At 37.1% G+C, this 24,805-nt stretch overlaps 2 protein-coding genes across 2 annotated transcripts; both read right to left on the reverse strand.

Moving 5' to 3' along the window:
* Positions 1–1,509: 1,509 nt before the first annotated feature.
* sertad2a (SERTA domain containing 2a) lies at positions 1,510–5,415 on the reverse strand. Its single transcript, NM_001386639.1, has 2 exons — positions 5,156–5,415; positions 1,510–2,514 (listed from the first exon to the last, which is right to left on the reverse strand). Exon 2 carries the CDS (start codon positions 2,501–2,503, stop codon positions 1,835–1,837), a length of 669 nt encoding a protein of 222 aa, NP_001373568.1. The 5' UTR covers positions 2,504–2,514; positions 5,156–5,415; the 3' UTR covers positions 1,510–1,834.
* Positions 5,416–13,371: 7,956 nt separating this feature from the next.
* rab1aa (RAB1A, member RAS oncogene family a) lies at positions 13,372–20,698 on the reverse strand. Its single transcript, NM_001326521.1, has 6 exons — positions 20,514–20,698; positions 19,119–19,191; positions 17,162–17,257; positions 16,070–16,165; positions 15,836–15,967; positions 13,372–13,858 (listed from the first exon to the last, which is right to left on the reverse strand). Exons 1-6 carry the CDS (start codon positions 20,525–20,527, stop codon positions 13,664–13,666), a joined length of 606 nt encoding a protein of 201 aa, NP_001313450.1. The 5' UTR covers positions 20,528–20,698; the 3' UTR covers positions 13,372–13,663.
* Between the last annotated feature and the right edge of the window lie 4,107 nt (positions 20,699–24,805).

The following is a 24,805-nucleotide window of genomic DNA, read 5'->3' on the forward strand; positions in this document are numbered from 1 at the left end:
TAACAATTCATGGTGATAAACTACATTACCCATAATCCTTTGCTGGAATTCCACCAATCAGATTCGATGCAAGCAATGCAGCCCAAAATAGATATTTAGCTCCACCTACTCCTATATAGACTGAAGACTCTTAAGTACTTTCATATTTGCATGTTATTCATATTTTGATATTTTTATTCCCAAATTTATTGTGATGTAATGTACGCAACAAATTATCAGTCACCTAAAAAAATAGAAAAAAAAATTTTATGCTAAAAAACTGTAAATTATAAAAAATTTCCACAAAAAATTGAAATATCACTTTATAACATTACATAAATATTATAAATTAGACACAATATATTACGCCATTACATTGCGCACCGTTTGATAGTGTTATCCAAATAAATAAACCAACAAAGCGTGTATATTTAATGCCATAGTAACCCTAATTTCATGATAAAGTACAAAAAAAATACTATTTTAAAAATAAATTGACGTTAAAATTAAATCACAATATAATTGTCCAAAAAAAAAAACTATGACACGACCAAAACCTCCATGATGTGGTCCAGTTCGTTCAGATCTAATTTGAACGTCTGATTGGGAAAAAAAATCAAAAAAAAAAATCGGTAAAGCGCCGATTGGCCAATCCCAGACTTGCTGTCCAATAAAAAGTCATCTATTTGTGTAAACAGGAAATCGTCTAATGAGAAATCAGTGATGAGAGAGGAGGCATGGCCAAAAGCAGAATGGGAGGAGTTAGAGAGCGATTTGTTTCACATTTTAGAAAGATGAATCAACACTTTTTGACTCATCAGAACGAACCGATTCACTGCTACGAGAAACATCCTGTGTGGAAAATAATCACTTTAGTTTGGTATTTTTTATTTTATTAATTAAAATATTTAAATGCTAAAATACTGTAAATCATAAGAAACTTAAACAAACACAAACATTAAAATACCACTTTATAACATTATATTAATATTATAAAATAGCTGCAATATATTACATTGCGCAGCCTCTGATAATGTTATCAAAATAAATAAACCAATGAAAGCGTATACTTTTTTTTACCATAGTAACCCTTTTAGCAGGAAAAATTGGGCATATTTCGTGATAAAGTACAAATAAAAAAAAAAAAACGATTTTAAAAAAGTCACATTTAAATTGACAATTTAAATCACCAAAAAAAAAATTATAATTATAATTACGACTCGACCAAAACCTCCATGATGTGGTCCAGATTGTTCAGATCTGATTTGAACATCTGATTGGACGGAAGTGCTGATAAGCCAAACCCTATTTTGCTCTCCAACAAAAAGGTGTCTATTTCTGTAAACAGGAAATCGTCCAATGGGAAATTAGCTATGATTGAGGAGGCGTGGCCAAAAGCAGAGTGGGCAGAGTCAGAGAGCAGTTTGCTTCTCATTTGCGAAAGATCCGAATCAACACTCCTCGACTCATCAGAACGAACCGATTCACTGCTTTTAGAAACATCCGCTGTGGAAAATAAAGTCACTTCAGTTTTCATTTTAAATTTTATTTAAATATTTAAATGCTAAAATACTGTAAATCATAAGAAATTTTCACAAGGAACACAAAGAACCATTAAAATACCACGTTATAACATTATATTAATATTATAAAATAGCCGCAATGTATTACATGACATTACATTGCGCACCCTCTGATAATGTTATCAAAATAAATAAACCAAAATAAGCGTATATTTTCATTGCCAAAGTAACCCTTTATGAAGAAAATTGAACACATTTCATGATAAAGCACAAAAAACTTTAAAAACTAAATTCACGTTAAAATGAAACCGACAATGTAAATGTCAAAATAATTACGACCCAACCAAAACCTCCATGATGTGGTCCAGTTCGCTCAGATCTAATTTAAACGTCTGATTCGTCTGAAGCGCTGATTGGCCAATCCCTGCGCCACCAAAACCAGTCTTGCTGTCCAATAAAAAATTGTCTATTTCTGTAAACAGGAAATCGTCCAATGAGAAATCGGCGATGAGCGAGGAGGTGTGTCCTAACACAGGGTGGGTGGAGTCAGAAAGCGACTTGCTTCTCATTTCAGAAAGATCCGAATCAACACTCCTCGACTCATCAGAATGAACCGATTCACTGCTACTAGAAACATCCGCTGTGGAAAATAGAGCCGTGATTCCCACAGTCGGACACAGATCTTCAATGTCAGCCAGTGCTGAGCTGAAAGCGTCCTTAGTGATAGAGGGTTGCAGACGGACACTAGCGCCGCCCTCCACCCGCAGCTCATCCCTGATGTGTCGGAGGGTGTTGGAGATGAGCACCCGGCGGGACAGACGTGGCTCTGAGTGTCCCGGGACGCTGTGGAGCTTCAGCAGGGAAAGATTGAGCACCGTCTGCCGCTGGAGTCTGTAGCCGCTGGAGGACTCGGACTCAGACTCGTCCAGACTGGAGCCATTATTACTCACTTCTGGCTCGTCCTCGTCCTCCAGTTTCCGCTTCAGGCCTTTACTCAACATGTAGCATTTGTCTAAGAGAAACACACACACACACACACATTGTAAAAAATAATTCCTGCTGCCCTAATATTTTTAGTTGAATCAAATGAACTTTTCTTGTCACCTCAACTTACATCAGTTAAACTGACTAAAATATTAGGTTGAACTTTGCGTAGCTTAAAAAAATGTAGTTAACAGAAGTTAAAGAAAAACATTTGTCAGATTTTTTTTTTCTTGCAGTGCAGTAAGAACGCAAAAAAGTGTTCTAGTAGAACAACACATGGTATAATATTTTTATTTGTAAATTAGTTATAATAATATAAAATATTACATCACGATTGTAAATAATATATATATTTATATAAAATATATATACATTTATTTTTGTTAAATGTAATCAAAACTAATAGTAAAAATGCTACATGAATATTACCAATGTTATGGTAAAATGTGATTAAAATTAATTATAATATAAAATATTGCATAAATAATACTTTTGTTATTGGTAAAATGTGATTAAATTTAATTGTAATATAAAATATTACATAAATATTATTAATGTTATTGGTAAAATGTGCATACCTTTAATTGTAAAATAAAATATTTTATGAATAATACTAATGTTATTGGTAAAGTGTGATAAAAATAATTATAGTATAAAATATTACATGGATTTTACTAATGTTATTGGTAAAATGTGATTAAATTTAATTATAATATAAAAAAATTACATAAATAATACTAATGTTATTGGTAAAATGGGATTAACTATAATTATAATAATATAAAAGGATGAATTAACATTAAAAATTATATTATTATGTAACATTATCAAAATTAATTATAATATCAAATAGCACATTAATATTGCAAAAATATATTATTTGGTTGAAAATAATTTAAGTTAATTATAAATCTATCAAATATTAGATAAATTTTTCTAAATACTATATATTATCTGTGTAATGTTAAATGTAATCAAAATGTAATATATATCACAGAAATCAAATATTATATTTATATTACAAATATTTTTGTATAAATTATAAAAATGTATTATATATGCAATAATATAAAATGTTACATATTTGTTAATATTACAATATATATTACACATAAATATTAATAAAATGGAATCAACATATTGATTATAAATATCAAATATTACACAACAAATATTACATTAGTACAAACAGTACATTAGTAGTGTCAGTTTTAATCTACATTTTAAATGTTTCATATAAAGTTTTGTTTTAAATGTTTTCTAGTTTGTATTTTGTGCAAAATTGATTATACAAGTAAAACTGAATGTAATAAAAACTAAATAACAAAATAAAATAAATGTAAATATGAACAAATATATATGAATTAAAATACTTAAATAATGTAAACAAATAACAACAAACAAAATATATAAATGTAACTAACAATATATTAACTCTTTATAGAGTACTTAATGAAACACTCACACAAAAAATGTGTAAATGGTGATATTACAAGACTTTACAACTTTGACTACTTATAATAATAACCAAATATTATTATATGTTTTTTCATCTGATAAAGGGTTAATAATCTTGCTCAAAGGACCTCATGTTAGACATAAAGTTCCTCTTTTTTTAAATAAACACTGAAAGGGTCATCTTTGAACATACAAAAAAAAAGCTCAGTACTTTCCACTTAGACAACATTCATCAAAGACAATTATTCAGCACTCATGACTCTACTCTTGACATTACTGTAAATCACAGCTCTGCTTTAACCCTCACGTACTTCAAGAGATGACTGCTGAGTGATCATGACTAATAATGTGACTTATGTGAAAACATGTAAACCCCTGATAACGAGACACTGATAAATGTCTTGAATTATGAATTCTACAACTCTAATATTCTCTCCAGAACTCTACACTGTCAATAAAATATCCAGAAATTAGCAGTTTTCCATATTGTGTCATTTGTTTTTATATTTTCCCTGTTTAATTAAGCTTTGCAACAACTTTTAACCTTGAAAACTTGGAAAAAGTTACTTGTATTAACATTTTAATAGTTTAAAGTGATGAATTGTCTGAGTTGGTGTTGTATATCAAGCAAAAACACCTTTAATAATGTGATTGTGAACTATCTCTTCAACATTAACTGTTAGCACTTCAGTAGTAAAGTGAACCCGTGACATTTAGCGTCGCACGCCCACATAACATTTTTAAAGTGAAACCTATGTAGGCTTACAGTAAAATGAAAGCTTCAGGGCTCTTGTAAAACTGAAATGAAGCAGCAAGTCATGAGAAACTAAGTGAACAGTGATTAACAGCATTAGCCGACCCTTGACCATCAGCGCAAACTCCTGCAGTAAACACGACACAATGGATCGGGTTTCACTCCGTTACTCACACTGGCGTCATTTAACTGATTTAAATACGACGTGTTTTACATCACTACACATTCGAGACACATTCACAACCACACAATTACAAAACTAAGCAAATACGATTATTTACAATACAGTAGTATGGCTAGTTGTAAAGTTTTACCTCTTAACACTTCATCTAAATGTAACGGAAAAGGAACCGTTACATTTAAATCTTCAGTTAGCGATATTTCCGAGCTCTTCATAGTGAATCACGAGTCTCCTGAAGTGTTTTAATGAATTAAAGAAATCAGCTGGTAAACTCACCGCTTGCAGGTCAATCGAGGACTTCGAGCTGCTCATCGGACTCGGGAATCGCTCGCCGTTTTTCCTCTCCGTTCGATTTCTACGGTATTTACGAGTCTGCAGCTCGTGAGGCCATGCAGCGGCTCCGGTCATCGGACCGACGGATCTACTATTCCGCCTTCAACAAACCCGCAAGCGGAGTCTTCAACAGTGACGTAAGGGCAAGGCTCGCAGATGTCGACCTATGAATGAGTCATTTGAACCGATTCATTTGAACAAATCGGTTCAGTCAATTCCCAAAACGTTTTAGCCTCCCAACAAAGCACTGAACAGAAGCTATAATGTGAAAGAAACAGGAATAAACGATATAATACTTTAGCCTAATGTTAGCAATTGTTGTCAGGAAACTTAATATATTAATTTTATATATTTTCAATGCAAATAACAAACACCACTAACGCAAACTTTATTTTCTCCATAAATACTTTTAGAAAAATCAACATTTTATGCTAGTTGTATCAAATACATATTTTGTGCAAAATAAATGTGCTAGGAACACTTGTTTGCTCAAACAAATCGTTGTTTACATGTTAAATTACATGTAATTCATACTAATAATGACTTCTGGCCCTAATAGCATATTTTATTATTATTAATACTACTTTTATTAGCCTTACAAATTACTTAGTGAACGTTTATGCAGTTGCATTTAAAAAATATTTTGTATTTACGTTCATAATACTTTTTTTAAACGTGCAAAAACCCTGAAAATGCAAAACCTTTAACCGCCAAGTAATTTGTTATTAAATTACTCGAAGGAAACACAACATAAACATTAATATATAAGCTTTCCGAGTGTAAATTTAGAGGGAATAGACAATGAATTGAATTTTTTTTAAAGAGTAATCATGAAAGTGTTCATTCAAATGAATCGCCTGAGGGAATCGAGTCACACAAATGAATCAGGCTTCGTAATGCCACAGATGTCACCCCTCCCTCTCTCTCTCTCTCTCTCTCTCTCATTCCAGTCCTCGTATGTCAATGAACGTGATCTTTCTCTACTCTGGAAAAGCCGCAAGTATGTGAAGTATTCACAACACGAGCTCAACAGCTCCTCAAGCTTCGTCCAGGACTGCAGAAAAACAATCATGAATATATATATTTCACATTTCTCGTGTTCCACTGGCAACAACTTTAGTTCATGTGTGTATTTGAGGAAAACAGCAAATAAAGGAGTTGTGTAAGAAATCTCAACAGATCTGCCAATGCATCAAGGTCTGCGATCAATACTCGGATATTTCAACATAAAAATTCTGTCAATGTGCAATATAATCAACTCTAAAATAAACTTGGCAAATGTTCTCATGCAGAAAAGCACATTTATTATGCAATACAGTAGGCTAATATGTTCACTTTATGCTACCCTTTAATGTACAATCACCGGCCACTTTATTAGGTACACCTGTCCTACTGCTTGTTAACGCAATTTTATAATTAGCCAATCATATGGCAGCAACTCAATGCATGTAGGCATGGTCAAGACGATCTGCTGCAGTTCAAACCGAGCCTCAGAATGGGAAAGAAAGGGGATTTAGTTCACCTTGAACGTGGCATGTTGAGGCCAGACGGGCTGGTCTGAGTATTTCTGAAACTGCTGATCTACTGGGATTTTCACGCACAACCCTCTCTAGGGTTTACAGAGAATGGCCAAAAAAAAGAGAAAATATCCAGTGAGCGGCAGTTCTGTGGGCGCAAATGCCTTGTTGATGCCAGAGGTCAGAGGAGAATGGCCAGACTGGTTCCAGCTGATAGAAAGGCAACAGTAACTCAAATAAGCACTCGATACAACCGAGGTCTGCAGAAGAGCATCTCTGAACACACAACACGTCCAACCTTGAGGCAGATAGGCTACAGCAGCAGAAGAGCACACCGGGTGCCGCTCCTGTCAGCTAAGAACAGGAAACTGAGGCTACAATTCACACAGACTCACCAAAACTGGACAATAGTAGATTGGAGAAACGTTGCCTGCTCTGATGAGTCTATTTCTGCTGTCACATTCGGATGCTCGGGTCAGAATTTGGCATCAACAACATGCACTGAGCATCATGTCAACACCACAGTCTACCCGAGTATTGTTGCTGACCATGTCCATCCCTTTATGACCACAGTGTACCCATCTTCAGATGGCTACTTCCAGCAGGATACCAATCCAGCCGGCACTCAAACTAGAATCCTTCTTGCTGTGAGGCGACAGTGCTAACCACTGAGCCACCGTGTCACCCTATGTACACACAGTAAACAGTGTATAATGCATCATGTTATTAGTTCTGGAGTACACATATAAGAGACATATAAATAAATATTCACCTCAGTGCAGACGGCTTCATCAGTGTGTATCAGCAGTAGATCTCCAGACAGACTTTGGGTTCATGTGCATGCAAATAAGCGCAAAAATCTGTGTGTGTGAAAATGCGGAGCCATATTTCCACACGCTGCACATGGTGACATCTGTGCTGCAGGTCAACCACAGCATCCAGATGGCCAGAACAAGAGGACGGAGATAAAGCAGCAGTCAGTCAGAGCAGCTGATTCATGCAACACACATGCACACACACACAATGCAGGACAAGCAGTCCCACACACACGCACTCAAAATCAAGGAGATCAACACGTGTAATTAATTAGTTCCTCATTTGCATATTTAAACATTATTTAAAAAAACTGCATTTCTTGATATAATCAATCAGTAAACTGAAAAACATTGATGATATATATATGAGATCATTTTTATGCAAGTCCCCCAGCAGTAGCTGCACACTACACAACACACACTGCACACATTTCCATTCATCACAGACACACACACACGCTCCTGCATTGTCCTTGACCCTGACCTCCGACTGCAGGACAGCTGCTTCTGTGTGTGTGTGTGTGTGCAGATGTCAGAGCAGCTCTCTCCTCTTCAGGCATGTGTGTGTGTGTGTGAGTTCTATTGTCTGAATGTGCTGTGCATAATGAGGGTTTCTGACCTGCATCACACACTTTTAAACGCATTTCTCTGTTGTTGTTGTAGAGAACACTCGGTGAACAGAGGCATTTTACAGAGTTTTGTTCAGAGTTTGACCTGTGAATGTTAAGACCTGCAGAAATCTTGACTTGCATACTTTAAAGGTATCTGTTATGCTCAATTCATGTGATTAAAATAATAATTGTAATTAAAGAGTGCTGTAACTTACTTTAGCAGATTCTACACTGTAAAACATCACTAGTTACTTTACTTTTGGGGTAACCTGCTGCCTTTAAAGTTGACAACTTAAAAACTGATGAAACTCACTTAGTAACTTGTTACAAAATCATGCAGATAATTGATTTAATTATTTTAAGGCAACGAGTTTACTCACTTTTTAACTATGAATCACTCAAACCTATGAACTGCAGTCAGCTAAAGTTAATTCCTGGAGGGCCACAGCTCTGGACGGTTTTGCTCCAACCCTAATCAAGGCGCTCAATACTACTAGAGACTATTAAGCAGGAGCAGTTTGTAAGTTTGACACCCAGTGGCTGAACTAGGTATTGCACTCCTGGATCAAAACAACCGCAAGTGCAGGTTGCCAGATTGACTACCAAAAGAAGCGAGTCTGACGATCGCGCCTAAAGGCTGATTTTGCCTAAAGTTTGTTCTAACCAACACACCTGGAATTGATATATTAGAAACAGCTTCAATTTGTGAACAGCAGAATGAACAATGATAACCTCAGCTACACCCCATGGGCTTTATTCAGTGTTAAATGCGAACAGTCTGAATGCCATTTTACATGACATTTATTGCCATACTATACTACTGAAAGCATCAGCAGATAGCTTATATATATATATATATATATATATATATATATATATATATATATATATATATATATATATATATATATATATATATATATATGCCCACTTTTTAATTTAAATATAATAATTAATAATAACTTACTTAATAATTTAATAATAATTAATAAATAATAATACTTAATAATTTAATATTTCCCAAGTTTAACAGAGCAAGGAAATGTTCACAGTATGTCTGATAATATTTTTTCTTCTAGAGAAAGTATTTTGGCTAGAATAAAAGTAGTTTACATTTTTTTAAACACCATTTTAAGGTCAAAATTATAAACCCCTGTAGGCTAATCCCCCCCCCCCCATATATTATAAAACAAAATATTTATGTATAGAATTTTATATATAATTACAAATAAATAACAGCATTATTGTTATTATACAATTATTATTCTAAATAAATAACAGAAATTAATCCTAAATGTAAATGAGAAACTAAAGACTACAATTAGAGCGATGCTAAGATAATTTCAGAAATCTTTTGCATAAATATGAATTTTTTTAGAATGAAATTCTATAGACAACTCTATATAATGCAAAAAAAGAGATGTTTTATAGAATTATCTGTTGTGTGTTGTCTTAGACCCGACTCATAGCCGAGAATTAGGTTTATTAAGTTTTACCTCCCTGACTTCTTCCCCACTTTCTGCTTCATACCAAAAAAAGAAATCTATCAGGAGCCATGCTTAGTCGAAAAAGGATCCCCATCATATTTAAACGACATCTCCATATAAAAGACCGTTATGGTGGTTTTAAAATGCATAAACGGCATGGCTATTTTTGCGGCCTGCATGTTCACAACCGGACCAGGAGGAGAGCAGCGCGTCAAACAGGAGCGGTGCGTGAAGCGCACAGGTGTTTTTTTTTCTGCACACATGCTCAGTCTTCTCTTGATTAAACTACATTTCTTTCATCTTGTTCGGTTGCGAGAATGACGTCTTTATTCTGGGATTACCACTCTTAATAAATACACTTGCATATAAAGTAAATCACATCTCAAAGCAATAACTGGGGCACTGGTGATTTTTCCTGGGGCACGTGGGGTCTAGCGACACCCCTGTTATTTGCTTATTAATACCCTTATGTGGAACTCTGAATCTGCCCCTCATTTCGGTGTCTGCTACTGTCCACCCAGAGGTCGCATTTCGGTCGCGAACGCATGCTTTCAGTGCCTTTTTGGCAGAATAAATGAAATATGCAGTTTTCTACTAAGATAAACAAGAACGTTCACAGCATATTTCTTAAATATATGCAAACATATAATGGCATCATTATGCTTTAGAAAATTCAAAAACTTACATACAGCAGCTTTAAGCAGGTGTGAGTTGGAGCTGGTTGGAGCTAAACTGTCCAGAGCTGCGGCCCTCCAGGAATTGAGTTTGGCACCATTGCTGTAATTCTGATCTGAACACAACAGCACTGATGATCCAGCCTGAAACACAGCAGTGAACAGCGCCACCATCTGGACACCATCAACACCGATCTGAGAGTAGTTTTCATCACAAACACACACCACACACACATTCGGTTAAGGACCACAGGGTGCCAAGCTGGAGCACTCACTCCAAGTAGTACTGACTGCAGAGCCACTTGGGCGGAGCTGAGCTCCAGTAAGGGGGAGCTTGAGCCCCGGCTGAGCCCCAACCTTGAGTAATGTAATTAGGAGTTGGAGTTAGGGGTGGGTGTACGCATTAGGAGGAGGAGTTGAAGCTCAAGCTCCCCCTCATTGGAGCCCAAGTGGCTCTGCAGCGAGCAGTGTCTCACTCACTCTGGTCCCCCAGGCTCTGTGCTTGTTGGGGAAATTCCAAATTGAACCAAATAAAAAAATAATCGATTACAATTGGCAAGCAAAATTCAGGACATTGCAACCTGCAGACCCTGGAAACTTAAACAAACAAACAAACAAACAAACAAAAAAAAAAAACAATCCAGTTAAAATCACTTTATTAACCCTTTCCTTCATAATTCAATTCAACATGGAGTGACGTAAAACAAAACGACAGGAGAAAAGAGCCTTCTCTCCATCAAGACTCAGTTACACAAGTAACGTCTTAAAGGGACAGCACACGCAAAAAATGTTATTTACTCAATCCAAACTGATCTGCTGAACACAAAAGAAGATATTTTGAAGAATGTTGACTTCCATAGTAGAAAAGAAAAACACCATGGTCACACGTCAGTGGCTGTTATTAACAACATTCTTCAAAATATCTCTTCTTTTAATACAGAAACTACTTAACAATGTTAGGATCAGGTTGAAAGTGCATTTCTGCGTGAGCTGCTCCTTTAATTATTATGATGTCAGTTCTCTTTTGTCCGTCACTCGGCCGGGATCAGGTTTATATTTATACATAAATCTGCTATAGTTGTGCTGTCAGTATACAAATATACAGGATATACATGAGCATCGGAACTAATTAAGACGAAATAATAACCCATTCATAATAGAGGATTACGAGATTTGGTTCTGAATTAGTAGAACATAAAATTGCACCGGAGGATGAAGAGGCAGCTCACACAAACATTCATTCATGCACTATTTACTCACTGTCAAGCGGTTATAAACTTCTATCAGTTTCCTCTGTTGAACACACAAGAAGATATTTTGAAGAATGCTGAAAACTGGTAACCATTGACTTTAGTAGTCGGAAAAACAAATACCGAAGTCAACGGCTACAACATTCTTCTGAATATCTTCTCTTGTGTTCAACAGATATTCATAAACGTTTGAAACGACTGAAGAGTGAGTAAATGATGACAGAACTGAGATTTTTGGGTGAACGGCCACCTATAATGCTGTTAGCGACTAGCGTGTGTGTAGTTGTGCAGCCGTTTAGAGGACCGCCGTGTTGAAATGCAGAGAACAGAAGAACAGGAGAGGAAGATGATGATGAACAGACTGAAGGCAGAGGTGAAGAGGAGCTCCGGCCAATCAGAGTCCAGCGCTTCCTTCAAAGTCCGCGAGAGGAAGTGCAGAGGAGGAGCGAGCTCGTCCAAAAGTGCGTTTGGGAGGCTGTGTGTAAAATCAGTGTGTGTGTGTGTGTGTGTGTATATGTGTGCATGATCCAGTCAGGAGATGCAGATCCTGTCATTAATATTCTCACTCTATATTGCGCACACACTCACTCACTCACTAATACACACACACACTAACACTCTTATGAACAAAACACACTCACTAGCATACGCAAACATACACACACTCAAATACTTGCATGCAGCCACACACACTCACTACTCACTAGTATATGCACACTCATGCGCACGCACACACATACATACTCACACGCACTCACTAACTAACTAACATGCATACACACTCACACACACTGTCATTCACTCACAGCCACACACGCACACGCACACGCACACACACACACTAACATACTTGCATGCACTCTAACAAACACACACACACTAACATACTTGCATGCATGCAAACAAACACACACACTTTCATTCACTCACGCAGCCACATACACACACACACACAAACATACTTGCATGCATGCAAATACACACTGACTCACACATACTTTAGCACACATGTGCGCCCACATATACACACACACACACACACACACACACACACACACACTAAAAAACTCACATGCAAAGTTGCAAACACACACTCACTTTCTAACATACACACGCGCACACGCTTGTACACATGCGCACACACACTTACAGACGCATGCACACTTGCGTATACACACACTCATGTGCATGCACACACATACATACATACTCAGAAGCACTCACTCACTAACAAACACACAACACACACACACACACACACACATACACACATTCGCTCACATGCACACAGCTACACACACACACTAACATACTTGCATACACACAAACACACACCCGCACTCACAAACATATACACTCACACACTAACATAGTCTTGTGCACCTAAAACACACACTCACTCATTCATTCACTTACACACACACACACACACACACACACACACACACACACACACACACACACACACACACACACACACACACACACACACACACACACACAACATACATGCATGCATACATGCAAACTCACTCACTATCATACACACTCTCATTCACTCACACAGCCCCACACACACACTAACATACTCGCATGCATGCAAACAAAAACTCACTAACATACACACTCACGCATACACACTTTAGCACACACACTTATGGACGCACACACATGCAAACACACACTCACTCATTAACACAAACGCGCTCACACACTTATGGACACACGCATACATGCTTATGGACGCACACACTTGCATACACACATTAACATATACACTCACACACACTCAACCACTAACATATACACTCACACGCACACACTTTAGCACACACCTATGGAGGCACACATTAAAATACTCACAAGCACAATCACATGCACACTCAATCACACGCGCGCGCGCACACACACACACACACACAGTCACTAACATTCACACTTATACATGCACTCATGCGCTAGCACACATACACACACACAGGTACTCACATAGGTAGACACATTTACTCACTCACTCTCTCACACACACACACTGTCTCTCTCTGGTTACTCAGCTGTGGTGTGTGTGCTGGTGTCTGTGGTTTGTAAGGTCAGTGTTCAGCAGCAGCCTCCGCTGGACGTCTTCACTGGTGTGCTGTGGATCTTCAGGTTGGATTTCTCAGCGCCCGCTGTGGCCCCGGGGCCCATCCTCTTCTTGATCTCCGCAGCCATGGTCATGAAGGCCTGCTCGACGTTCGTGGAGCTCTTAGCGCTTGTCTCCAGGAACGGGATGCTCAGAGAGTCTGCAAACTCCTGACACACACACACACACACACACACACACACACACACACACACACACACACACACACACACACACACAGAGATCAACAGATGAGAAAAGGGGTTGTTAGATATTAGAAAATAATGTAATTTATAGTAGGGTTGTCACATTACTGGAGTTCAAAACCAATCAATACTGCGACTTTAAAAATGTCCATCTCCTTCTAACATCTGAGCGCTGTCGAGCACGTTTTTAAACAGCGCTGATTTGACAAGCTGCAACCAACACTGGGAAACAGTGACAAAATGCTCCAGTGTGCCTGTATCTGTGGTTACACTCAGTAAACAGCGGTGAGTTCAGTGAACTGATTACCTTCACAGCCAATCACAGTCATTTCTGTTGAGCACGTAAACACAATGGCTGTTTCTCAACTCCAACAAAGCAGAGAGAACGGACTTGCACTTTTGTGGAGACCGTTCTTGCCAGGTCACCTTGGAAGAACTAACTCAGGAGAACACGAGAACAAAGAACGCGTCCTGTGAAAAACGAGATGCTGCGTTCTTCCTGATGGTCACATGACCTTCACGCTTTCTGAATCAAAACATATTTAGACATTACCATTCATACAGCTAGCTATTGTTTTCCCCCTTTTTACAATAAATACTCCGCATAAAAAACGTTCCTCCGTTCTTGCTGTCTTAAGTTTTGGAACTGAACTTTGGGAGTTGATGATGACATTATACGAGGACGCAAGATCACTGAAGAACGCATATTAAGAAACAGCAAATGACAAATCAGCGATGTTTTAGAACGTGCTTAACAGCGTTCAAATGGAAATTGGCGTTTTTAAAACATCAGTAGTAGTCGGTACTGAACTCCAGTATCGTGACAACACTAAATCCATAAAATCCTTAATACTGTAAAAACAATTTATCGCCAACAATCTCATACAAGGGGAGTCACGGTGGCGCAGTGGGTAGGACAACCGCCTCACAGGAAGAAATTCACTGGTTCGAGCCTCGCAAGTCCAAAGATATGCTCTATAGGTTAATTGGGTAAGCTAAATCGACCGTAGTGTGTGTGTGTGTGTGTGTGGATATTTCCCCAGTGTTGGGTTGCGGCTGGAAAGGCATCCGCTGCGTAAAACATATGCTGGATAAGTTAGCGGTTCATTCCACTGTGGCGACCCCAGATTAATAAAGGAACTAAGCCGAAAAGAAAATGAACGAATGAATTATTATTATTAATAGTAATAAAAGCAATAATGACTGGAAGAATAATTTCACTTGAAACTACACACAAGAAAACTTGTTTTTGTTTTTCACAAATATTTAATAATTTTACACTTTTTTAATATTTAATAAATGCCGCCTTGATGAACAGAATAATTTTTTTTGAAAAAAATAAAAAATAAACAAAACATGAAAAAAAATAATAAAACTGACCAAAAACTTCAAAAGCTTTTGACTGGTAGTGTATTTTGGAAATGTTTCAGTTTAATCGATTAAGAATTACAGCTCTTAATGCATTATTTCATAATTAACACCAATTCAGTCATTTTGGTTTATTTGGAAAGTATTAAAGTTATTTATTTACATATTTTTACAACTTACATTTATTTATTTTGCTTATTTTAAGGAAAAACTCATTTAATTTTTGCTTATTATTTCTGAAAATCTAACAATATTTTGCTTGTCTAGAAAATGCTTCATGATTTAAGAGTTTTAAGATATTTGGACTAAAAACAAAACAAAAAAAAATCATTGTGAGCTTTTTTTTGCAGTGCGTGCTGAAAGATGACTGCTAGAAACCTGAAAAACAACATTTATTTTAGTGACGTCTTTGCTGTATTGTGCTTTAGCATGTAGAATAATTGTTTTTCTGAATTTTTATTTGACTGTATTTGACTGGAAAACATCATTTTGGAAATATTTAAATATTTGGGCGAATAATTCTGACTTCAACAGTATATTTATGATTTAGTTTATTTATTTTTATTTTTTTACCTTCGCCGCTGTGTAATCCACAACTTTCTTGGTGGTCAGATCACACTTGTTCCCCACCAAAAGTTTGTTGACGTTCTCGCTAGCGTAGCGGTCGATCTCCTGAAGCCACTGCTTGACGTTATTGAAGGACTCCTGAGAAACACAGTCATGTTAAAGACAAACACACAGAGAGACAGAAGCAGGGTGTGTGAAAGGTCACTGGAGCGTCGCTGTGCTGAAGGAATGTGTGGTCACCTGATCTGTGACATCATAAACCACGATGATGCCGTGAGCTCCTCTGTAGTAGCTGGAGGTGATGGTGCGAAAGCGCTCCTGACCAGCCGTGTCCCACTGAAATTACATACATAAACACAGACACACAATTTTACCACTGAGACAGACACATACTCCATACTACAACACAGACACAAGGATGTGCATTCAAAAGATTAAAGTGTTAGTAAATAATGTAATACTTTCTATACTCAAAGACAAATTAAACTAATATTCCTTAAAAAGTAGCTGGCTCAGTGGTTAGCACTGTTGCCTCACAGCAAGAAGGTCGCTGGTTTGAGTCCCAGCTTTGTCAGTTGACATTTCTGTGTGGAGTTTGCATGTTCGCATCATGTTGGCATGGGTTTCCTCCGGGAGCTCCGGTTGCCCCCACAGTCCAAACACATGCACTACAGGTGAACTGAAGAAACTCACAGTATATGAGTGTGGGACTGAATGAGTTTGTATGGGTGTTTCCCAGTACTGGGTTGCAACTGGAAGGGCATCTGCTGTGTAAAATATATGCTAGAATAGATGCCGGTTCAATCCGCTGTGGCAACCCCTGAAAAAGAGACTAAGCTGAAGAAGAGCGAATGAATGAATGATAGTATTCAATAAGCCTCAAGATGATTGGTAGTGTGTGTCGCAGAATTGCGCAGATTTTCCGCAGAATTCCGCATATTTCTGCAGATTTTTAGCCCATTATTAATTCTGTTTTTTAACTTTAGTAAATGTGTAAATCTGAATTTATTTAGTTTTTATTCAGTAATTTATTACTTTTTATTTAATATATTAAGGGTTTAGTTATGATACTCCGCTGGATACTCCCAAAATAATTTAGCAGAAATCCGCAGATTTTTACCAAAATTCTCCGCAGAAATAGCAAAAAACGTGCGCAGATTCCGTCTGGCCCTGGTCATTAATCAGTTATCTGACAATAATATACTTTGGAATGTTGTGGTGATTGACCAATCAGAATACAGCATTCCAGAGATCAGTGTAATAATGTTTTATATACAGTACACGTTACTAAACGAAAACCTCAAATTGAAAAAACACGTTCTGCAAACTTACGATCTGTAGTTTAATGGTCTTCCCGTCGAGCTCTATGGTCCTGATCTTAAAGTCTACTCCTATCGTGCTGATGTAGCTCTCTGTATACGTGTCGTCCTGAAGAAAGAAGTGCACACACTCACAAATCAGACATTCAGCAACATTTTAAAGAGTTTTAAAAAACAGTATTTTAGACTTGTGTCATAGTATGATGATGTACTTCCAACTGAAACTGAATATTGAGCAGGGGCGGGGCTTTCTTTTGCGCATCATTCCCTCATACATTTACATTTAGCAGACTCTTTTATACAAAGTGACTTACACTACTAAACACACACCCAGGGAGCAGTTGGGGTTCAGTGCCTTGGTGTTCAGGTGGACATTTCAACAATTCCTGCTGGTACCAATACTCGAACCCGTGAAATTTGGACTGCAAGTCTAACTCTTTAACTATTAGCCTAGCCACTCATAGCAAACTAACAGTAAGTGAGAGGGTTTCAACCGCTAATATACTGCTGTTATCTTTTTCTATTTCTCCCTCTTCACTCTGAATTTCTTTATGCATAATATCTACCTTTAGATCAGATAACCTGCTGATATTTCTTACTGAGCTATGCCGGCAGCTAGCTCTCTGCAACTCTCATATGGTTACGCACTGAAGCTAATCAAGGATGCGCCCGGTCAGTACCTGCATAGGAGACCACATGGGAAAGCTTGGTTGCTGCCGGAAGTGGTGTTAGTGAGGCCAGCAGGGAGTGCTCAACCTGCGGTGGGTCCTAATGCCCCAGTATAGTGAAGGGAGCTCTATACTGCCCAATGTGTAAAGCACTTTGAGTGTGCAGAAAAGCTCTATAGAAACGTAATGATTATTATTGTAAATCATCTACTGATTATTATTGTAAATTATGCGTGCCAAATGTATCTATCTGTTTTACAATAATTGTAAAAAGAAGAGAGAGAATGAGCTTTAATTTATTGCTTCTCAAGCTATTTCATGGGGAAACCAGATCAAATTGACCACATTTTTTAAATATCACTTTTCTATAATAATAATAAAAACATTTACAACAATAAAAAGAACAGCTATAAATAACACACAAGATAAAAATGTAAAACAGTTTCACTTTTGATAAAAATTCTGGCATTTCTGAAGGATTCACATTTAAAAACATTTCCTTTTAGGTCTCTCTCAGACTTTCATCAAAGATTACCAAAACAAACTTTTTTTTTTTTTCAGTGAATTAACTTCACGGGTTAATTGTTCACTTATAGAATAACAATGTGCTCTAGCAAAATAAACATTGCAACTGTAAGTGTTTAAAGACCCAGGACGTAAGAGTGGAATATTATGTCTTATATATGTAATATTGGGCAACACAGTGGCTCAGTGGTTAGCTCAGTTGCCTTGTAGCAAGAAGGTTGCTGGTTCGAATCCTGACTGGGTCAGTTGACATTTCTGTGTGGAGTTTGCATGTTCTCCCCATATTGGCGTGGGTTTCCTCTGGGTGCTCCGGTTTCCCAATCAGTCCAAACACATGCGCTATAGGGTATTAAATAAGCTAAATTGGCCGTAGTGTATGAGTGTGAATAAGTGTGTATGGGTGTTTCCAAGTACTGGTTTGCAGCTGGAAGGGCTATGTAAAGCATATGCTGGATAAGTTGGCGGTTCATTCCGCTGTGGTGACCCCTGATGAAAAAAGGGACTAAGCCAAAGGAAAAAGAAATGAATGATGTCATATTTTAAATTATGTTATAAACCTAAAATTGAAATATTCCCCTGTCGTTTAATTAATTCATATTTCGTAGCTTCTTTTAATGTCATAAAATGATTCTTGTTGCCTGTTTGGTGAAACAGAAATGACACTTTCACCTTTAGCATGAAGCTCTTTGACAGGCAAATCATCAGCACAATAATAAAAGCCATTATCTGATCCGTGAGTGTGTGTGAGTTTGTGTAAACAGTGGACTAATAACTTACAGCAAAGCGCAGCAGAAGGCAAGACTTCCCGACGCCAGAGTCTCCGATCAGCAGGAGTTTGAACAGGTAATCACTGAAAGAGGAACCAGAAAACAATTAATAACAGCAATCAGCAAAACCAGTGTTCTCTGACACTCCTCATCTGTGACGTGGAAGCAGCAATCATGTTACGTAAGAGAAGTGTGTGTGTCATCACATCTCAACGGCCGGTGTTACACATGATCACGTGACCCTCGTGAATCACCAAATCTGCAGTTTCAGTCAAACCAAGAGTGAAATTAAAGCAGAAAAATTTTCATATTTCATATCTCAGGTCATAATTTAGCCAAAATCATAACTAAACATATTGTTTTGTGAGTAAAAATGTTTTTTTGTTTACTATTAAAGAAATAAAACTTAATTTAATAAAATATTAATGAATAACACACAATAAAAGTCACAGATCTGTTAAAAAAGTGAAAATATATTAAAATCAAAATGTTTGCATTAATAAAAAAGAAAAGATGCGCACTGAAATGTAATTTCTATCTTCAAGTATGAACGTGGACGTGTTTTGACAGGTCTCCTAATTCCAAAGGTGCATTAAAGGGTTAGTTCACATAAAAATGAACATTTTCTCATCATTTACTCACACTTTTGAAGAATAATGGAGGAAAAAAAGAAGCTATTGACATCAATATTAGCAACACAAAACACTATTGAAGTCAATGACTGATTTTATAGCATTCTTGGGCATATCTGCCTTGAGTTTAACAGCAGAAAGAAACTCAAACCTTCATTTTTGGGCGAACTATCCCTTTAATGCAGCAAATATTCACTACCATTGTATTACCAGGGTGAAACTCTATGCTCTGAAAGGGTGGTGTGGTAACAGGTGATTCAATTTCCCATCATCCTCTAAAGCAAAACTCAACATGTCAGTACATTCAGGCCCAAGTTCACATTTCTGACAGGAGATCAGCAGTTTAATAAGCCTGAATATGATTAAATCTCATAATAAACACAATCAGATGAGCATCATGTCTGCACTTTCGTTCTTAACTTATCCTTTTAACAGCGACGTGGCAGTTGAGTGTGTCAGAGCTGAAGAAACAGCCTGACAGTTAAGATATACATCAGATACACAGACATTACTACAGTGAGGCACATATTAAACAGTAATAAACGCTTTTAAATACATTAAAGCGATTTCGTGGTCGGTTGCTATGGTTAAACAAGCAACAACGTTGTGGTCAATAATAGGAAAACAATCCTAATCCAAATAGCGAGTGTTTTGCTTACTTAAAATCTATGTAGATGTTGATCAGTGTGCATTTAAATAACAATAATAGTGTATGAGACGAGTGCGCGCTCATGTGTTTGATGTGTCATCAGCGCTTTTCTTCACAAACTTACTATTCAGGATTCATGACGGACAGCACGCGAAAATCCCCGGTTTATCTGTGGTTTTCTTCTCTGGTATGAAGGCTGTTGATGTCCGGGACTCGTTCGCCGGTGATATCCGTTATTATTCGGTGTTAAAAAGCGGGTTAGGGGGAGAAATGAGCGGAACCGGGATCCGGACACATAAAAAAATGGCCTCTCGACAGTGAAGTTTGAATCATCAGAGAGACGTTGGTCACTTTCGCTGCAGCTCCCACCAAAATAAAAGTCACGACAAATAAATAACTAAAAATACTTGATTAATATACATTTTTAGACATTTAATAATTTACTGTTAACATTTAATATTTTCCTCAATGCGTTTAACGAATGTCATTTTATTAGTTATAGCACATCATGGACGTTATCTGGATACATGTTACCGGAACGTTTTCACTCGACTTTTATTTTGCAAGATCACGAAAAAGTTCTTGTTTTGCTTTTAAAGGCATTTGCTGGATCTGTGCATTGTCTGCATGTTTCCTAAAGTTCATGTTTGTGTTTTTTCTGAACGAATTTAAACACTATCTTTCACTGATCTAATTGTTTTATAACAAAAAGAGAGAGAGCACCTTAACATCCCAAATTAATGCAGAATATTAAATAAAGCACATGTTTCAAAAACTTTAATTGCTTTCTTGTCATAAGACTCAAGTATAGATGAATTTCTCGTTTAAAAAATTATAATTTGCTTAACATTTAGTATATTTACACTTATATAAATAAAAACTTTTCAATAAGTAATATTATGTTTAAATGTTACAAAAATGTTGTATGTATTTTTATACCCCCTGTGTTTAGCTGTTTCTCTATTTTTTTATGTATATTTTTTATTGTTAAAGATAATTATTTTGCTCATTTGTTATTGTATTTTTTGTTTTTAGAATAAATAAAAAAATTTAGAAACCATTTTAAGGTTAATATTATCAGCCCATTTAAGTTATATTTGTTTTCGATATTCTACAGAACAAACCATCATTACACAACATCGCCTAATTACTCTGACTTGACTAGTAAACCTAATTAACCTAGTTAAGCCTTTAAATGTCCCTTTAAGCTGTATAGAAGTGTCTTGAAAAAAATATCCAGTCAAATATTATTTACTGTCATCATGGCAAAGTAAAAAATAAATCAGTTATTAGAGATGAGTTATTAAAACTATTATGTAGAAATGTGTTTAAACAAAACACACAGAAAAACATCACCTTTACAAAACCGATACAATTTCGAAATATTATATCATCATTCAGTGTAACAGATATAGGCTATTAATGTAAAATGACACAGCATTCTGACCTACAAAACATGTAAAAAAACATAAGGCAAAGCTCTCAATTTACCAGTCAATCTACGTTCCTACTCTCACCTATGATTATGAGTTTTGGATCATGACTAGGCCCACACAGAATCTGCACACGCAGATTTTTAACCCATCATTGAGTCGGTTTACTTGTGTAAATGTGTGTAAATTCACATTTATTCAGTTTTTTAATTAAATACAGTAATATTATTGACTAATATGAAAATGTTTATGATTTATTTACAATACAGAGTGTAAAGTAATATTTTCTGTCTTTTACTAGAGATATTATGAGATACTTGCTTTGTTTAACAAATAAAGTGGATCTATTTGGATTTGCATTGTAAACATTTAAAAGAGTTAAAAAGGCATTACTTTTTATTTTATACATTAAGGTTTTAGTTATAATACTCCCAATTTTTTTTTTTTACAAAATTCTGCTCAGAAATAGTGAAAATGTCTGCAGATTCCATCTGGCACTAGTCATGACCAAAAGGACAAGATTTCATATACAAGCAGCCAAAATGAGTTTCCTTCACAGGGTGGCAGGGTGCACCCTTATAGATAGGGTGAGGAGCTCAGAGTATGGCTGCTGCTCCTTCACATTGAGAGAGGTCAGCTGAGGTGGCTCTGGCACTGTTTCGCATGCCTTCTGGACGCCTACCTAGAGATGTGTTCCAGAAATGTCCCACCAGGAGGCCTCAGGACACACTGGAGGGACTATGTCTCTTTGCTGGCCTGGGAACGCCTTGGGATCCCGCTGGAGAAAGTGTCTGAAGAGAGGAAAGTCTGGGGTTCTCTCCTAGAACTGCTGCCTCTGTTACCCAGCTCCGGAAAAGCGGATAAAAATGAAAGAATAAATGAAATTTTTTTGTTGAATGTCAAATGATTAAAAACCTAAAATGACATTTAAATAGTACTTTAATTAACGTTACACTCTTGTTGTAAATACGTGTTTATTGTTTGCAATTTATAAACTCCAACATTTGTTTTTTCTGCAAATAAAGGGTGAAAATGATAGTAATTATTTATTAAAATTAAGAATTTATTGTGAAAAGGGTCACATTACAATGTTAAACGGAAATGTAGCTGTATTTAATCATTTTTATGCTTAAAAAAGCTTATTTTTGTCGTTGTGCAACAAAAACGTCCCGTAAAGCACATGAACAGTATTTCCCCCAGGTGGCGCTATAGTCGCATTAAAATACACAGCTCTTCCCAGGATCATTGAGTCCATTGGTCAACTACACATCACATCCTATTCTTTATTAAATATCTCAGAAATTAATTATTAAACGCTGTGTGAGTTGCATTGTGTGTAGCATAATCCGCCGTTTTGCTTTATCTCCATAGCTGATTTCCCCATATATATCTATGTGATTTCCCTAGCGGTTGAAGAGTATTACCAAACTTTACCTCACAGAAGTGGCTGAAGTTCAATGTCATGGTGTTTGACTCTTCATTTCTTCCAGGTTTGGGAAGTTTTGGCAGCAGACGCTGATCCTGACCGGCGGTCTGAATGAAGGGGAAATGCTTCACCCTTATCCGAAAGCACAAATGCTATTAATACACCTGCCTGATGACTGCCATAGACAGATAACGAGACATCGACAGACACGGACAAACACAATGCAGTGATGCTTTTATTGCGGTGTTGCTCTCAGAATTTTTGAGGATTGAGGTTAAGAGCCGTTTTCCTGTGTTTGTTTGCGACACGCGACGCTCATTGTTTTGTTTTTCTCCAAACAAACACACCTATAAAGCTCACTGCCTAAATCAGTCTCGCAGATGTGCTTTATCTAAACACTGTTGTCGTTATTAGTAAATAACGTAGTGCAAATTAATTATGTTGTTGCTATAGTAACACAATACTATAGTATTATAAACAAATCAAGCACATACTGATACATCTACACTCACCGGCCACTTTATTAGGTACACCGGGTTGGACCCCTTTTTCCTTCAGAACTGCCGTAATCCTTCACAGCATAGATTCAACAAGGTACTGGAAATATTCCTCAGAGATTTTGCTCCATATTGACAAGATGGCACCACGCGGTTGCATCAGATTTGTCGGGTGCACTTCTATGATGCCAATCTCTCGTTCCACCACATTCCAAAGGTGCTCTATTGGATTGAGTTCTGGTGACTGTGAAGGCCATTTGAGTTCAGTGAACTCATTGTCATGTTCAAGAAACCAGTCTGAGATGATTCATGCTTAATGATATGGCGAATTATCCTGCTGGAAGTAGCCATCAGAAGACGGGTACACTGTGGTCATGAAGGGATAGACGTGGGCAGCAACAATACTCAGGTAGCCTGTGGCAATGACACGATGCTCAGTTGGTACTAATGTCTTTTGCCAAGACAATATCCCCCACACCATTACACCACCACCAGCCTGAACAGTTGATACAAGGCAGGATGGATGCATGATTTCATGTTGTTGGTGCCAAATTCTGACCCGACCATTCGATTGTGTGAGAAATGGAGACTCATTAGAGCAGGCAACGTTTCTCCAATCTTCTATTGACCAGTTTTGGTGAGCCTGTGTGAATTGTAGCCTCAGTTTCCTGTTCTTAACTGACAGGAGTGGCACCCGGTGTGGTCTTCTGCTGCTGTAGCCCATCCGCCTCAAGGTTGGACATGTTTTGTGTTCAGAGATGCTCTTCTGCAGACCTCAGTTGTAACGAGTGCTTAATAGCGTTACTGTTGCCTTTCTATCAGCTGGAACCAGTCTGGCCATTCTCCTCTGACCTCTGGCATCAACAAGGCATTTGCGCCCACAGAACTGCCGCTCACTGGATATTTCCTCTTTTTTAGACCATTCTCTGTAAATCCCAGAGATGGTTGTGTGTGAAAATCCCAGTAGATCAGCAGTTTCTGAAATACTCAGACCAGCCATTCTGGCAACAACAACCATGCCACGTTCAAAGTCACTTAAATCCCCTTTCTTTCCCTTTCT

Source organism: Danio rerio, chromosome 1 (genome assembly GCF_049306965.1).
Source record: "Danio rerio strain Tuebingen ecotype United States chromosome 1, GRCz12tu, whole genome shotgun sequence".
Lineage (NCBI taxonomy): Eukaryota > Metazoa > Chordata > Actinopteri > Cypriniformes > Danionidae > Danio > Danio rerio.

Coding starts and splice junctions, on each gene's coding strand:
- sertad2a (NM_001386639.1), bottom strand. CDS start 2,503: ATGTTGAGTAAAGGCCTGAAGCGGAAACTGGAGGACGAGGACGAGCCA.
- rab1aa (NM_001326521.1), bottom strand. Junction 17,258..19,118: donor GCCTTCTGCTGCGCTTTGCT/GTAAGTTATTAG, acceptor TTCTTTCTTCAG/GACGACACGTATACAGAGAG. Junction 13,859..15,835: donor TGGATTACACAGCGGCGAAG/GTAAAAAAATAA, acceptor TGTGTGTGTCAG/GAGTTTGCAGACTCTCTGAG.